This window comes from Cotesia typhae, unplaced genomic scaffold, assembly GCF_013202065.1.
Source record: "Cotesia typhae breed Kobodo isofemale line unplaced genomic scaffold, CoteBio_Ctyphae scaffold_13, whole genome shotgun sequence".
NCBI classification, from domain to species: Eukaryota; Metazoa; Arthropoda; class Insecta; order Hymenoptera; family Braconidae; genus Cotesia; species Cotesia typhae.
This window is the reverse complement of record NW_027423774.1, coordinates 16,813,413-16,832,077: the sequence shown is the minus strand read 5'-3', so window position 1 is coordinate 16,832,077 and position 18,665 is coordinate 16,813,413. Positions and strand designations below refer to the sequence as shown.

At 27.5% G+C, this 18,665-nt stretch overlaps 2 protein-coding genes across 2 annotated transcripts in view; both read left to right on the top strand.

Annotated features, from left to right (window-relative positions):
• Ets98b (DNA-binding protein Ets98B) overlaps positions 1-18,665 on the top strand; it is a 56,303-nt gene that overhangs the window by 17,574 nt on the left and 20,064 nt on the right. The window lies entirely within an intron of this gene.
• Positions 13,007-15,360, top strand: LOC141535198 (uncharacterized). The gene is made up of 3 exons (XM_074255029.1): positions 13,007-14,146; positions 14,311-14,907; positions 15,095-15,360. The coding sequence occupies exons 1-3, from the start codon at positions 13,669-13,671 to the stop codon at positions 15,358-15,360; spliced, it is 1,341 nt and encodes a 446-aa protein (XP_074111130.1). The 5' UTR covers positions 13,007-13,668.

The following is an 18,665-nucleotide window of genomic DNA, read 5'->3' as shown; positions in this document are numbered from 1 at the left end:
TTTCCTTCTGGCATAGCGGTTTATGCGTCGGCACGTGCAGGCGCGTGTGCTCCTTTACCTCCTTTTATTACTTCTCGTGGCGTCTATTCCAGTGAGGACATATACATATCCATTCATTTATACATATACATAACATTACACTCTTCTACATACATTTAAAAGTTCACATTCCTGTATAAAATGAACATTCTTTTTAGATAATTATTTTAAATAAATTTTATGTACTCATACAGGTTTTAGAGTTAACAAAGTTTATTAAAACTGTTGTGAAAAAAATTAATTATTTTTATAACAAAACAAAATTCATAGTTTGTCTTTAATAAATATTTGTAGTGTTAACAAAACTTTATTGTACCGAAACAAATATTTGTTTCCATGAAATAATATTTATTAAAAATTTATCAATATTTATTTGGCCAATATTTGAGATAAATGGTTGCATACAATCTTATACTTATGTATTTTTTATTAACTTAATCTGTTTCTTTAAATTTTTATGATTGATATATTTGTTTTTGTTAGAATTTTTTATTTAAATTATAAAAAAATAAAAATGTTATTGAAATCATAAAAAACATCTTTTTTTTTCTAAACTTGGGACTTAATTTTCATATTATGACTTTAATATTATCTAAAACATCATCCATGATATTTTAAGCTTCAAATTCAATAAATAAATTTACAAAATCATTGAAGTTTTTATGATATTTTTCAAGACAACTTAATTTAAAACTACAATTTAAACATTAACATTTAAAACTAATATTCATTTCACGTTTTTATTATTTGACCTTTGAATTATTTAAAAGATTTTTTAAGTGATGTGCGCAGCAAATATGATGAAAAATTAATTATCTTTTCAGTTTTCATTTCCTAATTTTTTACAATTTGAATATTTAAAAAATCTTTCAAGTTGCAACTTAAATTTGATTTAGATAGTTATAAAAATTAATCAATAAAAAAATGTATTTTTCAAATTATACTTAGTTTTAATTGAAGAAAATTATTCTATCAAATTTTGTTGCATAAATAATCAAAATTCAAATTTAAAAAATTACAAAATCGACAGAACTAATAATTACAATCATTTAAAAGAATTTAAATTTATTATCAAGGAATTTTTATCGATAAGCTGTTCCTGAAGTATCAACAAGTCGCACTAAATCCAACAAGTCTTTCTTTTCTATCAGCGGAACAAACAGTTAGACAAACGCCAGATTGTTCTACTAAAATTCGACAGCTAAACTTTATTGTAATTAAATTCATTAAATCTGCATCTCAAATACTCGAGAATTAATTTTATTCAGTAGTTGAGTGCGTGTACGCAGTATAACAACTCGAGGACTTTAATTTCTTGTATATATATAGATATATGATATATAATGGTTGTAACGCGGGTATTACCGTTAGTCTGCGTCGCCTTTTACCTAGGCTCTTTATCCCCAGCACTTCTTCTCATGTCTACCGTCTATAAACGTGTCTGTTCGCCTACATATATATTCTCATGTGCATGTACAATATATTATATATATAGACGTTCGTCTAAGTACACTTATGACTTCTTCTTTACCTCTTTTACTAGATTTTCCGTTTCTATTTATTTCTTCATTCGGTTTATTTATTCGAGACGTACATCACATACATTTGTAGACTTAACTCTGATAGACAGGTTTTCACGGGCTAAACTCCTTAGATCATTGCTATTTGCAATGCGAATAAATTTTCAATTGAGTAGTATAGTAGTAAAGCAATCTAATCATGAAAAAGAGATATTGTCGAGTAAATTTATTGCCACATTATTTTCATAATTGCCGTAAATAATTGCTTTATTTTTATTTTTATACATTATTATATAATTTCACCTCCAAGTTTTTTTTTTTTTTTTTTATTTAATAACACACTTTTTTATTTTTTTATTCTCGCATCTTCGATTGTCCATTATTATTATTATTCTATTCTGTTTAGTTGTGAATTGTGTAATAAAAATTCACTTGCATAATGGAAAGAAAAAAATTGTTAAGTTTTTTCTATTTAAATTAGCAGAAAGATATTTCGAAAATGTCAACAAGGATATTCTTCAGGCTCCAAGATTTTTAACTTATCAGAAAGATTATTTTAATCAGCAGAGTTTTAACATTTAAGATTATTTATTTTAAGTGATGTTATTTAAGATATATTTTATGCTATCAGCTCGTGTCGAATTCTTTCCAGTCATCGCACATTATATATTACGGAAAATAAATAAAAAAATAAGTGGAAGTTGCTCAATATAAGATTTAATCTAATTCAAAACAAATAACTTAATTTGACATTTAATTACTGGGATTGAAATATGTTGTTGAGCTTCGTTTAATGTTGATCTAAATCAAGTGAACTATTCAGTCTAACTGGAATTAAAGAATGTAATAATTCAAAATGAGATTAAATAAAAGTCTACTAATGATACTAATTGAGTTTAAAATTAAGTCTCATGTTCAGTCGATGAAAACACTAAAACAATAAACTTTAATCATTCATAAATAAACATATATGATAGGATAAATTAATACAAAGTCGAAAAAAAAAACTAATTTCTTGTTAATTTTCTTATAAATCAGAGCTCGGATTTGATTTCATAGTGGCGTAAAGATATTAATTGGGTAAATAAGCACAAGAATTATTTAAACAACATTTTTGATTGTTTGAATTGTTAAACAATTCATTAAAAATTTTTTTTAATTAACTTGAATGTTCTCTACGTATAATGTATTATTCTACGTTACATATAAATAATTTTAAAGTAAATTGTCCTGTAAAATATTAATAAAAAAAAAAAAAAAACGCTCCCGTGAAAAATTATGCGTATAAAATTAATTTCATCTAAAAACAATAAAATTTTCAATTTTTTATAATTTAAATCTACACAGAAAAAAAAATTAACTTGAATCAAGTAAATAATTTTGAAGAACTTTATCTTCTTGATTTGAGCAAAAAAATTCTTAGACTAAGAAATTTTTCTTGGTTTAAATAAATTTTATTTGATTCAAGAATTTTTCTCTTGATTCATTTAAAAGTATGAAAATTAAATTCTTAAAAATTTTCTCAGTAAAATCATTCAAAATTTTACGACTTAACCTATCAAAAAAAAAAATCAATTTTTGTTATTATTTAATACATTTTACAAAACATAGGCGGCGAAGAACCGCCTTAATTTCGTCGACTCTCATTTTTTTAAATATTTTCTCCGGACTGGTAAGGCGGTCCCTAAGTAGTATGCGTATAAAAAGTAAAAGGTTTCTTGAGTAAATCATCCATATAATATTGACTTAATTTTTTTTTTCAAAAGACCCTTCTTTCTGTACGTATTAACATTCAGGTGTGATCTTAGAGCTCGAGAAATAAAATCTGAGTATGAGATTAATTTTAATATTATATAGAATGAATTTATAGTCTCAGTTCAATTTAATATTCAACATTAAATAATTTTATTACCATTCAATGGTTTTTAATTACAGTGAGAAATTAAAAAAATTTAATTAGACTAAAAGCTTGAGTATGATTATAAATTTAATGAATATCAATAGCGATATATGTAAAAAAAGGTAAGAATAACATACGGTAAAAAAATATTTATCATCTGAGGAGTGTTCGCGGAAGCCGTTTTCACGGCGTCGTTATTGTCTCTGCGTGTCGAATATATTTTTCTCGTCAGAAGACCAGAGTATGTTGATATCTTTTCAGTCTGTTCACCATACCTATATATATTAACATATATATATGAGTGTCCAAAGCAAAAGTACACTTACCAGCAGACTATAATACCAGTGAGAGGCAGCTCTTTACTTGCTCTTGCTTATCAGACGTGCCTCTGTCGTCTGCACTCTCGTCGTGATAATCTCCGCGACTTTATTATCGCCATTTAACCACGTCTGAGCTAACATTATCCGCTACTAAAAAACCTTGTGCCTTGTAGGTACTAACAAAATAAATAAATTAAACAAAAGTCTACACCTATAACATACCCAGCGAACCAACAATAGTTATTAAATTCTTTTAAATTTACCGATAGAGATAGAGTCTTTCGGTTAAGTACAGTACAAGAATCACCAATGGTAAATGTTTAAAGTTAGACGTTCAGTATAGTTGAAGAGTCAAGGAGACACTTACCAAAAGGGCACATTAAATAAATATAAATAAAACTAAAGGGATAAAATGATATCGGGTGAATTTCATTTGAATAGAATAGGACGATTCTGATTTACAGTATTCACCAAGGTAAACTTGTCGCTCGTGACTTCCTCTTTTTACCATTTCGATCTTTCTTTCTCTCTTTTCATATATTTTTATTGAAATTTTTTGCCTATAAACTGAAGAAACAAAAAATTTTATTTTTTGGAGTAATCATTTGTTCGATTTGAAAAATTTCTTATTTTTTATGATTATTATTGCTATTGAAAATTTGAATTTTTGACTCCAATAACTCGTACGAAGTTTTAAAGTTCCGTGGCTGTAGATAGATGGCGTAAAGTAGTTCAAAGTTTTCCTACGCGGAATGATAGGTCGGGTAATCAAGTATGACATTCGAAAGTTTTTTTTTTATATATTAGTCCATTGAAATTATTATCAGACGTTTTTGAAACAAAAATTAATTACAAAATAAAGAGAATTTAATACAAAATTTTGAAAAAATTTTAATTTATAAATTCCTGAAGATTTTGTAAAAAAAAAAATAAAAATGTCGTATTTTTATGAATAATTGTTTCTATTATAAAAAACTCACCCCCCCCCCTCTGCGGCTTTTAATTATTCCACAAAAAATTTTAGAAAAAAAATCGACATTTATCCGAAATTAAGATTACATATTAATTTTTGTTTTCATGTCAAAAATTAATGCTTCATCCCAAAAATTGAATATTGGCGCTTCTATGTGAATTCAAGCTGAAGCATTATAGTCATTAAAGGGAACTATAATTTGAATTATTTATAAATTTACAAAATTAAAGGAAAAGTTGATTACTTTTAACAATATTTACAAGACCAAATAATTTACAATAAAAAATTTAATCTTCAGTAAAATTTATAAAATAAAAGACTTGATTAAAGTATTTTTTCTTGAAATTAAAAATTTTTCTCTCAGTGTTCTGTTATCTAAATACTTGAGATACCTTTAACGCCACCCTAATACCATTTGCATAAACGATATAACCTCGTAAAAATAAAAAAATACAGTTATGGCGAATAAAGATATCAAATATATTAAAAAGTGAGAATGACAATGGCAATGACAATGAGAGAGGCTCTAATAAAACTAAGAGAAAAATATACCGTAGAAACAAATTTAAATATTGATATTTCGATCTATACAAATATTCCGGATACGATCGACCCCAAGCGGTGGCTTATGAATTTTATATTTTATTTTGTTTGCACTGAATGCACTCGAGTTAGTGTTGTTGCTGTTATTGTTGTTGTATTCAAGAGAATCGCGCACGCCAGGACATAAATTCAAATGCCTTGTCTTGGATACTGGGTATATAGGTATGTGGGTATTGGCTAGTCGATCTTTATACATATACATACACATATGAGTAAGCAGCCTTACGAGGGTATATGCGGTTGAGTAAAGGGTAAAAGAGAGTAAATAGAGTCCATGACCACCCCGATCTCCGATCCACATACTGAGACACTACATAGCACACCAATGCGCATATCTATGTTTAACTTTAAGGAGGATATTCTAACATATATATGTGTTATGTGGATGGTAAATGGAATACCTAACCGTACCATAGCGTTACCAGGGACCAGGGGAGAGTATTCTCAGAAGCGAGAGACCATTACTGGTATGGTACCCGTACCCGTACCCAACTCCATACTGATATCTCAATACAAACCCCTTAGTTTGAATCCATTATAATATCCGATCACATCAGATATATCTCGGGCACACTTTTTACTTTAGGTATTCGAATCGATTGAAAGTAAATACTTCTTTTTAGGATCGATTCACATTTATTCATTCGTTTTCATTTTTATTCAGCGAAATTGAACTATTTTTGACAAACTATTTTTGAATGTTTCAGTCGTACATATAAACATCTTTTCGGTATAATCTGCACTTAATCTCACTTGTACATACTTGCGCTCGCGTATGCAAGATACAGTACCACATTGTACCGCTGAATTATACATAAGTCCAGGAATAAAATATGCCGACGGCGTTTTAATGTTACTCTACATGAAAAAATAAAGTAATGTTTAAAAAACGAGTCATATATGTATTTATATATAATATAGATACACAGAAAGAAAAATTTCTTGACTGAAGACAAAATTTTTGGCTCAAGAAAATTTCAATATTATTTGATCTTTTCATTCGATATGTTAATCACTAAAAATATTAATGAAAATTTACTTCTATCGAGATATTTAATTTTTTGGAGTAAGAGAAAAATTTTCTCAAAACAAGAAGATTTTCTTGACTTAAATAAATTTTCTTGGATCAAGATACGTATTTTTTAAAGCAAGAAAATTAATTTTGTTGAAATAAGTGAAATTTCTTGTGTCAAAAAAATAATTAGGAAGAAAAATATTTTCTTGGCTCAAGTGAACCTTATTTTCTGTGAAGAATATAATGCTTAAAAATTGTACTAGCAAGTACTTTTACTGTTTATTATAATGTTCTTAGTAAAATATGTGATAAAAATGCTTAATCATTTAAAATTTTATTGAGAAAAAGAATTTTTCTGTTTAATTCAAGGAAATTAAATTTTTTTTAAATCTCTTTTTGCTTTAAGATTTTTTTTATAAAAGTTAATTTGTTATTCGATGAAGATGAATAATTTTAAAAAAGCGTAAATCAATTTTGGATTAAGAATTCTGCGTAAGAGAAATTCTTCAGGCAAAAAAAAAACGGCAATCTTTAAAAATTTTTTTATTCAAAGATTATTTTTAGAGATTCTATAAAGATTTTATTAGATATTACATAGGTGTATAAGTCTATTATCCATGGTCGTCGGACTCTTTGACTAGAACAGGAGTCTAGCTTATTTTTAAATCTCTTCTACCACAAACTTCTTGAAAAAAAAATTTTTATTTCTATGCTATAAATTTTTTTAGCTTTTATTCAAAGCCTAAAATAGAATTTATACATATTACCTTTCTCACCTTCCATTATGTTTTCATTACATTGAAATTCTTCAGTCACTCTCTCTTAAACGTCATTCCTTTTCTCACTTAATATAATCTTATACCTATACATATAAAATATAAACATATATTAACTTGAAGTAAAGACTGGGCACTGGCCACAAGTTACTGGTAACCTTCAAGGCCGACTTGACGGGACGAAATCGCGGCCGGCGATTTCCTACCTCGATCTTTGTCTAACACTTGTCTGCCATTAATGAAATAAAAAAAAAAAAAAAAAAAAAAAAAAACAATAAAATAATATACAAATACCCCATAATAAAAATAAAACTAATAGAGAGTTTAAAGACATCTGTCGAGTCAAATAAATTAATTAAATTTTTTTTCTTCCATCTTACTTACAATTCACAATACTTATAATACTCGCATTAATGCTTTATAAATACTTTTAATATCATTTAAAATATTTTTTAACGAAATAAAAAAACATCATTATAATAACAAATGAAAATAATTTTTTTTTCTTTTAAACCAGATAAAAATCAACTTTATTCTTGTATCGATAAATCACTGACTGAATAAAAAAAAAATATAAAAATTGAGATTGATTGAAATAACGATTTTTTTTAATTTTTATGCAAGAGACAGTGATTTATTTGAATGAGTATAATTTTTTGTTTTACATTGGTAAAAGCTACCGGACAATTTAAAAATTAACAATAATCTATGAATTTTTTATTTTTATTTGTTATTTTTATTCCCTCAATAAATTGTAAATGTAAAATATATTGCGGATGTATTTTTAAATTAGAAAAATATATAAATAAATGAATGAAATGCTACTCAATCGTTTATTGGAATATTTTATTCATGGTTACAGTATATATTTATGTTATTATAAATCAATTATTGAGTGATTACTCTGACGAGTGTTTCGACCTACAATCTCAGGTTAATGTTTAACAGTTACAAGTAATAAACAATTAATTTAAATAATAATAACAATATTAATATTAATAAATCATCGTTCATCGTACAAGAGATTAAAATAAGCCTATAAATTGATAAATTAATTATTAGTTCCTCGAGGGATTCTTTGAAAATAATATACAGTATTTGTAATGCTAATTTATCACTGGAAAACTTGTAAACATCGACATTAATTGTAACATTACTTATGTACTTGTAGCAGGTAATAAATTTTAAATAAAAATCCTTGATATTATTGTTACTATTATACATCAATTAAATCCTTAAAATAATATTCTTTATTAGCGATAATAATAATAAATAATTAATTAATAAAATTTAATTGACAAGGAAAATAGAAATAAAGTGATGAGTGACAAATTTGTGGGTGAGAAATTAACACTCGGATCGTTGAGGGAATTGAATCGTTCGATTATGCAAAGCCGCTCGGCCTCAACGCCTTCGCACTGGTACTGAGGCTATACCATAAAGTAAGTGTGTGTACTCTACAGGATTTCTCTGTTGTACTCTCGGTACGTGCAAATAAAACCCAGTAGAGTAAATGACGACAATGGCTACCTTAAGTGCTCGTTACCATCACTATTAATACCGAAGGAATAATATCTCTTTGGATAAGATACAATACTCACTGACAAAATGGTTCGTTTATGTACCATTACTTTTTTTTATCGTTTTATTATTTATTTAACGTTCGAATTATTGATTGGGATTATTTCTGACCTTCACTTTGTATTTTTTAAGGAACTATTAAATATCTCAATAGTTAAATTAATATTGAATAAATTTGATAAATGATTTTGAAAATTTTGACTGTTAGTTAATATTAATTATTTATTCAAATTGTAATTTATTAGAATAAATTTCATTACATCAAAATTTTTGTTTTTTTTTAATTTGAGACTAGTGTTATCGATGTCCGCTAGAAGGCGCTTGGCCCAGAAATATTCTCGCTTTTACAAAGGTGAATCTGGCTTATAATTTATGTTAAATTACACGATTTTTTTTTTTTAGTTAACATTACATAGGGTTTTTTTTTATCTTTCTTTTTCCTTAAATAAAACAGTCCACCTTCCTCTAGTCAAACCACTTTATTATATTATAACATAAATAAATCTATTATCCAGTGGGTTATACATTGAGAAAAATTTTTCTCTTGAATATTTGATAACCATTTTATATTATTTTAGCGTGCAATTATACATATTAAATGAAAAAAAAAAATGATTCAATATTATTTGATCTCCCCATTTGACATATTAATCAATAAAGATATTAATGAAAATTTATTTCTATCAAGAACCAAATTTTTTGGAGCAAGAGGCTGAATTTGCTCAAAACAAGAAGATTTTTTTGACTTAAATAAATTTTCTTGGATCAAAAAACGTATTTCTTAACGCAAAAGAATGAATTTTGTTGGAATAAGTGAAATTTCTTGTCAAAAAAAAATTTTTTTTTCGCTCTAGAAATTAATTAGGAAGAAAAATATTTTCTGGACTCAAGTAAACCTTTGTTTCTGTGCATGAATTTAACAGTTGATGTTTGTAATTGAGTACCTGAGGAAACTGCGAAAGTAGTGAAACGTTGTATGAAAATTAAATAAACATCAAATATTAAATATCCTTAAAACAAGAATCTACTAAATGTTTGATATCTTATTTTCATTTTAATTCTAAATCACAATTAATTCAAATATATTTCATCAATTGTTAACAATATCAAAAAATTACATTTTAATAAAAATTTTCCGTCATAGCTAAAAGCTAAAATTCAAACCAAAAAATAGTTATCAATTGAATCAGTCGAGAGAGTTAAAATAAAATAAACAATGGCAGATATTTTTCACTACTACTATAAATTCTCATGTCATGAATATTACGCTTAAAAAATGTATAAATAAATATATGGGAGCAAATCAAAATGTAATCCTGGGATTCTGACCTCTCGAACTTCCGACTTCATTGTTCTCGTCGAAAGACGAAGGATAACGCCCAGTAGTGTGTACACGAGTCCATAAAGCATTTAACAATGTCCGCGGCGAACATACAACAGCAACAGCAGCAGCAGAACCACAAGAAGTAGAAGTAACAGAAGCAGAAAAGAACAGTAGAGAAAATAATAATAAAATAACAGAGCCCAAAGATTTTTCGTCTCCCGGACAAAGGCTCAATGTAACTCGACGTGGTGATGCACGTGGGTCATTACCATGGCACGTTATGCCCCCATTATGTAGTATTATGTTACTATTTGCGCTATCGCAACTACCTATTTATTTGTCTTGCTCGCCTTCCACTCGTCTCCCAGCGGGACATTACTCTTTCCTTCTCATATTATTATTCTCACATTTTTATCTTGTCTTTTAAGTTATTTATTAATTATTAATAATTTAACAATTTAATGATAATAATAATAATAAACACAAATTCGTAATTTATGATTAATATCATACATCTCTTATCTTACTGTCCATTAAATATCAATAAAAATAAATGAATAATGCATGAATTCCTCACGCAAATCACTTCTCAATTTGTAAAAAAAAAAAAAAAAAGTTGTAAAAAAGGAATATTTTTCCTATAATCGAAATAAAAATTCTAAAATAAAGAGATAAAGTTTTTTTTTAAGCACCGCAAAAAATAAATATTTATGTAGATACATAAAATAACGTCAGTCTGACAAATGGGATATTTTATCTACTTGAGCAAACGCGTGCAATTTGCCCGGCAGTAGATACAGTCATGTAATTGTCAGGCCAGTTTACTACCTCACAACTTGACTGTTCTAATTTCCTTGTTTTATAATTATCAAATAACAAAGAGAAAAAAAAAACAAACAAACGTTCTAGTCTAATTCTTAACCACTATAAAGACTATGTAATGATAATGATGATTATAATTTATTCATTTACTGCTCGTAATCTAATTCAACACGTTAGAAACTGTGTACAAACGCGTTGTCTCATTCTGTAAATTGTCTTAATTGCTGGTTATCTCAAATAATTATTAAATAATAATTTTTAATAGCTTAGTCTAGAAAATTAATCGCTGTCGTTAATGCTTCTTTCATTAATTAAATACGTAATATAAATAAATGTGTGTCTGCACAAGTTCATTAACATTTATAATCAATCGAGCTCACGGTAAAAATAAGAAATTTATTTTTTATATTCAATTTATGTCTTTGTAATTTGAAAAAAATTTTTCTTTATTTATTAAATAATTTACAGCAATTTATAAAAAAATTGCCGATTAATAAAATTGCTGAAATAAAAATTTAATAAAGCGAAATTGCGGCGTTCGTCCATAAAATAACAATTGTAGTGATGCATATAACAATCGTTTGCGCACCCATGCGCGTTTCGAATTGCTAGCAATCGAATCATAAGAGTTGTTCCTTATATATGTGTACATACATTTATAGGGTTACGTACTGTACGGTATATAGAATAACATAAGTTGTTGTATCAACCAGCGGCAGTGAGGAGCGGCGATCGCCCACACGCGTAGAGTATAAAACGCGCTCGAGTCCGCGTTCTGTATAGTCTACATACAAGATACAACACACCTAAACTGAAGACTATTTCACATAGGTATACCGTATGCACAATTTACAATAGCATACATACGCAGAGACAAAATGAGAGACTTTACGATCGGCGTCGGTTATTATAGAGCCACGATAAGTGGCGCAAGATACGACACGTCTTTTGACTCGTCTAATCCATGTTGTATTGTCTCTCGGCCTCAACGTCAAGTTCTACATTATACACGCACGCAACACGAGATACCAATGGCCAAGCTACTGGATAACGTACAAACGTATGTTCTATTATATTGTATATGTATACAGACGTAGGTACAGACTTGCCTCACCCATTTGCGATTAGAATAAACGCGGAAGTTAAATGTCACTACTATTTTATTCCTTCATACTTAAATTATTATTTCAGAGATTTTGCGGTCAAGTAGAAAAATAATATTCAAATTACTTCGCCCAAGTGTTTCAAGAAATCACTACTGTCCGTCTGATAATGTCATTTATTGAATGGGACAGTAATTAGGGTGTAACAAAGATAAATAATTAATCGAAAGATTTGATACACTGTAGACTTAACAGAAAAATTCATTTGAATCAAGAGAAAAATTATTGAACCAAGAAAATTATTCTGAAAAGTTTTAATGCTTTGAATCAAGATGAAGAATCTTTAAATCATGTAAAATTTTCTTAGATCAAGAAAAATTTCTCTATTTAAAAATTTTTCTATTTAAATCAAAACGATGAAACTTCAAATATGTTTATTTTGGTTCACTTCGCTACTATGGATCCAATCTATCGTTTAATGGAAGCTTTGTTAGTGCACAGTAAAAAATTTTGTGTCAAGGCATCAAAAAATTTTGTGTTAAAAATTTTTATGTTAAATATTTAACACTTTTTTGTGTTAATTTATCACAATAAATGTTCAATTTACACATAAAAGTGTTAAATATTTAACACAAAAATTTTTGACGCAATGATGCAAAATTTTTTACTGTGTGGATCGTGCGTAACTCAAATAATAGAATGTTATGCTTATTAGGGTGATTCAAAAAAAAAGAATATTTTTTTTTTCGTTTGGTACTCTGAAAAATAGGTTCCTAGACACCTCTAAGAAAGCCTCTCCAAGCATGAGTTCTTAATTGTAACGGGAAGGTCCTCCTTCTTACAGTTTTCTATTTTTTCTTATTATCAGATAGAAAAATTTATATCTCGCTTCCAACTACTTGAAAAAATATCTTGTTCCTTAGATTTTGTAGGAAATTGAATGCTCTACAAAAAGGTCTCTTACGATTTTTTTCGTAAACCCAACCGTTTAAAAGATATTAACGGTTACAGTTTGATTATTTTTGGGAAAATTTGTTATTTCTTATGAATTTTATAACTCAATGAAAAAAAATCATTATGAATGATGAAACTCATAGTTTTGTAGGAAATTTACTGCTCTATAAAAATGGTCTCTTATGATTTTTCGATCAAGTTGAGCGTTTACGAGATATTCATCGTCAAACATCAATGCATATCAATTTTTCTAGTTTTTGATCAATAATTCGAAAAATTTCAATTTATTCTGTGAGTTTCAAGGAAATTTAGACAAATTTGAGTTTTTATTATAAAAGCAACTCCTATAGATGTTTTCTGTTCAAAAATTCATTTGAAAGTTTTTATTCTAATAATATTTTTTTTTATTTTATCTTTAATAATTTAAAATCTTAATCGCGTTGTCATTTATTATTATGAAATTTGTTCAGTGCGTATTTTTAAATTGTTTTTCACAAAATATACATAAAATTTTCGTTCGAGGGGATTTTTGTTTTGAATTCCATTTCTTCTTCTGTTTGTCTTCTGAAACTAACGCCATCTATGTTTTTTACTCTCAACTATCTTCAGTATCTACCCATTTAATACCGTATTTTCAGTGTTCCTAAAACTGATCATCTTGAATACGTAATAAAATAATTCATTTTAAATAAGTCTTATAATCATCACATAAATTTATTTATCATCAATTAACCTACAATGAATAAAGAAATACGTTTTATCGGAATACCTCTACAAAGAATTTCGGAACGTAAGTTACCAAAAGTGAAAGAGGTTATGCGTGTGTTTTTCTACCAACTTAAAATTTTAAAGTATTCAATCAAACAAAGTGCTAAAAATTCAGTTGACCAAGTTATTGAACTGTGGAGAAAAAATCAGATTCCAACTAGTGGAGCTCCTAATGCAGTCAAAAAATTTCTTCGCTATCACAGTCAATGGTTAAAATTACAAAAAAATTTCGATAAAAAGAATTCAGCGCAAAACCAAAAGGAAATGAAATTTCAGACTGATCTTGAACAATTATTCGACATTGTGAGCGAAAAATCCTTAAAAGTGCTTGATGATAATATTAGAAAGTTGTATTTGGATCAAAAATTCGGTACCCATAAAGAGATTCTTTCTAATAATGTACCTGTATCAAACTTAACCACAACTATGATGGGAATAGATGAGAGTAGTAAGTATCTGAGATATTTAATTATTATAAAGTCAGGTAGTAGTGTAACTTTTCATAGATGACTAGATGACATTTGACTAGACAATTTTTGGAGTCCTTTCTTAATTATTTGTCATCAAAATGAATAAATTCTATACATTTTCTTCGTTTAATTTATAAAACAGATCTTATTCCAGACTTAGATCAACCGTCTACCAGTCATGCGATTGTTCCAAGTGAAAAATCAGAGTCGTTCTCTACGTATACATTAAGTGGAGTTACAAATTTTGGATCTGATTCAGAGTATGAACCTCCAATTCCGACAAAACGAGCAAAACTTGATGTCTTAACTCCTGAAGTCATTTTTGGACTCGACCGAGCTAATGTCAGCAGTAGAAATGCGATGTTTATTATTGCTCCGGTTTTACTAGCAGTAGGTATTAAAATTGAAGATACAACGCTCAGTTATAGTTCAATTCAACGAGCTCGTATGCTTCAAAGAGAAGACATTGCTAAAGGACTTAATGACAACTTTAAGACACACGATAAATACGTTATGCATTGGGACGGAAAAATGCTGAATGACCTTGTTGGATCAAAATCTGTGGAACGGCTACCAGTTATTTTAACTGCATTTGGTACCGAACAATTACTTGGGGTTCCAAAAATGAATTCTGGGACGGCAGACAATCAAACATCAGCCATTTTATCGACATTGAGTGAATGGGGTATTACTAATTATGTTAAGGCGATGTGTTTTGACACGACGGCAGTTAATACAGGTAACTTATCAATGATAATTTAATCTAAAAAATATTTAATTATTAACGTTCTAGTTTAATTTTTATTGCTTACTGAATTTCACTTTTGAAATTATTGAGAATTATTTACTCATTTGGATTTTAAATATAATCTACAATTTGTTGAAAATATTAAATTTAACGATAGTTATCTATTTTCTTTATACAGGAATTCATAACGGTACATGTAAGGCAATTGAAAAGACTTTGGGAAGAGAGTTAATATGGTTACCATGTCGTCACCACATTTTTGAGATCATATTGAGAAGTGCATTTGAAGTATATTGGCCTGTGTCATCTGGGCCAAACGTACCAATGTTCGGAAGATTTAAAAAATCATGGGATGAAATAAATAAAACTAATTATAAATCTGGAATTGAAGATACTGTTGTTGCTGATATCATTTTGGATAAAAAAATGAAATATCTAGTTTAATTGCACAATTCTTACAGGTATGATTTAACTGCGATTTTAAGAAAAAAATTTTCTTGTTTCTGACAAAATTTTAATTGTTTTTGATAGTTACTACAACCCCGAGATGACTATAAAGAATTGTTGGAATTGTCGTTGATTTTCCTTGGAGAAATGCCTCAAGAAGAAATTTTTTCAAACGTCCTGGTGCAGATTTTGCAAATTTCCTTGAAACTCACAGAATAAATTGAAATTTTTCGAATTATTGATCAAAAACTAGAAAAATTGATATGCATTGATGTTTGACGATGAATATCTCGTAAACGCTCAACTTGATCGAAAAATCATAAGAGACCATTTTTATAGAGCAGTAAATTTCCTACAAAACTATGAGTTTCATCATTCATAATGATTTTTTTCATTGAGTTATAAAATTCATAAGAAATAAAAAATTTTCCCAAAAATAATCAAACTTTAACCGTTAATATCTTTTAAACGGTTGGGTTTACGAAAAAATCGTAAGAGACCTTTTTTGTAGAGCATTCAATTTCCTACAAAATCTAAGGAACAAGATATTTTTTCAAGTAGTTGGAAGCGAGATATAAATTTTTCTATCTGATAATAAGAAAAAATAGAAAACTGTAAGAAGGAGGACCTTCCCGTTACAATTAAGAACTCATGCTTGGAGAGGCTTTCTTAGAGGTGTCTAGGAACCTATTTTTCAGAGTACCAAACGAAAAAAAAAATATTCTTTTTTTTTGAATCACCCTAATGCTTATACAATTTTTTGTATTAAAATAGTAAAAATTAAAAAAAGTAAGAAAATTGGGATGCTTAGTGTGCATTATGATGTACATTCCAGATCATTGCAGTAGTATGAATTTTAAAACTTATTGTAAATTTCTTTTACCACCGAGTTTCACGAATAATTGATTAAAATAATGCATTTATGTAACAATAACACATAAATTAAACAAATACTTGACGCGAGACACTGCCGTGTCTCCGGATATTTTTCCATCGTTTTTGAAGATTAAAAAAGTAGTAACTACTTTCTCATAAATCACGTTTCAGACTCAAGAAAATATATCCTATAGTTTCCTCAAACAATTTAGATGATTATACTGTTTTATTCAAAACTTATTAGGTAAAAAAAAAAACTCAAAAATAAAACTCTATTTATAGCCAAATATTTTACATATCAAATAAGAATAAACAAAGAATGCAAATTTGAATTTTTTAGTTCTTTTACATTCATAATCATAAACAACAATAACACGAAAATCACACCGACAATTATTGTACAAGTGTAGTAAAATAGAGTCGATTGTAATGCAAGTTCAACTGAGGCCGCAAGAATGGACAAATAAGGGGTATATTTATTATTATCACTATTTCCATTATTTTTATTTCATCGAACCGAGTGGTAAGTGCACTTTTGCACTTTACCAGGAATTAAAAATAAAGTTTATATGGGGAAATAATATAATACAAGAAGAGCGGTAGAATATGAACGTAATAAATGTGTTGATATTTTATTTGGCTTACTACAAAATAAAAGCAGCCGTGTGCAGGAATGAGAGACTAAACGGCGTGTCGCAGGAGCGTCGATCGCCCACACACTTGGTATTAGTATCATATGGTGAACCTTTTCTTTAGAAATAATAAAAGCACACTCTCTAACACTAATAGTAATACTAATACTTATACTAATACTCACAGGCTCAGTCTATATAAGTTACTTATAAAAATAACTTGCTATACGGCAGTAAAGTTATCCTTAGGATTGCTATTGCAATGTCAAGCTATTATCTATATACTCTAGTGTACGTCTACTTAGTGCACAGTTGTACATATTTATATACATATACAACTTTAAAAGAGTGTAAACGCGGTCTGGTTTGCCATTTCTTTAATATATGCTCTCTCAACTCATATTTCAAATTATTTATCGTATTATTAATCTATCGAATGACGAAACTCTCTGTGACATTTCATGGACACAGTGCACTCTTAATGTTAACCATTATCTTCTGTGTATTCAAGTTCATTTTTATTTCATTATTTTTTCTTTGTAATTAATTAATACATAATAAGCCAATTTAATTACAATCTTAATCTTGATTTTTTATTTTTGTCTACGGTCCTGGTCTAGTGTGAAATCGCTTACAAAATTTGCTGGAATTTTTTTATATAAAAATTATAATTTCGTGTCTTTGTCGTGACGAGACAAAACTTTTGAACTTAAAGAGTTTCTTCATCTGCAAAAAATAAAACACGATCTAACTATTCAGGTGTAAAAATATTTTGTGCAAAATAATTCTGAGTCCACCTTTAATTATTTTTATTAAAAATTATTATTACTGAAATTTTTAAATTAAAAAAATTTTAACCGTTCCATCTTTTTTTTTTTTATTTTCATTTTCGGTATAAAAGTACACTTACTAAAGTTACAATTACTAGGCGCCTAATTATAATGTAAAAATCTTTACAATTTTTTTTTATTTATTTTTTGAACTCTTCAAACTTCAATTATTCACTTCAATGCTCAAAATTTTCCATTAGTTATAGACACATTTTGGGAATTAAACAAATATAGCAAATTCTTGAAAAAAATTTCATCAAAAAATTCCTTGAATTTACTTGTAAAATATAAACAATTAGCATCTAAAAATTAATCAGAAATTTAATATGAAAAATAATATTCACATTAATAAAATTTAGTTTTTTAAAATTAATTGAACATTATCAAAAACTGAAACAACGTCTTTTAACTGAACTCATTTTATTTCCTCAAATAAAGAAATTGAAAAAAATTTTTTAATGTTATTATTTATTGCTGACTAATATAATGATAAAAATATAAAAAATCATGATTTTGATTTTTTTTTAGAATAAATAAATTATTTGGAAAAATAATTTCATGAGTACACAAGCAGGAATTTTCGAAAATTTTTTTAATTGGTATTTTGATTAACATCTTATGTCCACCTTCCTACGAACTTGTTAATTTTTTATTAATTTTTTCTCCATAATTTATTTATTAGAAAAAAATTTAAGGATAGTTGCGAAATTAAGTAAAGAAATATATTCTATAACAATATAATGGAGTAAAGAAATATATTCTATAACAATATTTCAGATATTTATAGCACGAATAAACAATCACAGCATTTATTTTTTAACAAATATTTCAAAAATTGCACAATCGTAATAAAATTTAATTTTTTCTGCGATCTTGGTCTGATGTCAATAGAGTTAAAAATTCCCCGGAATTTATTTTTACATAATAAATCGAAAATCCGGGTTTCTATTGTGATAAATAAAAA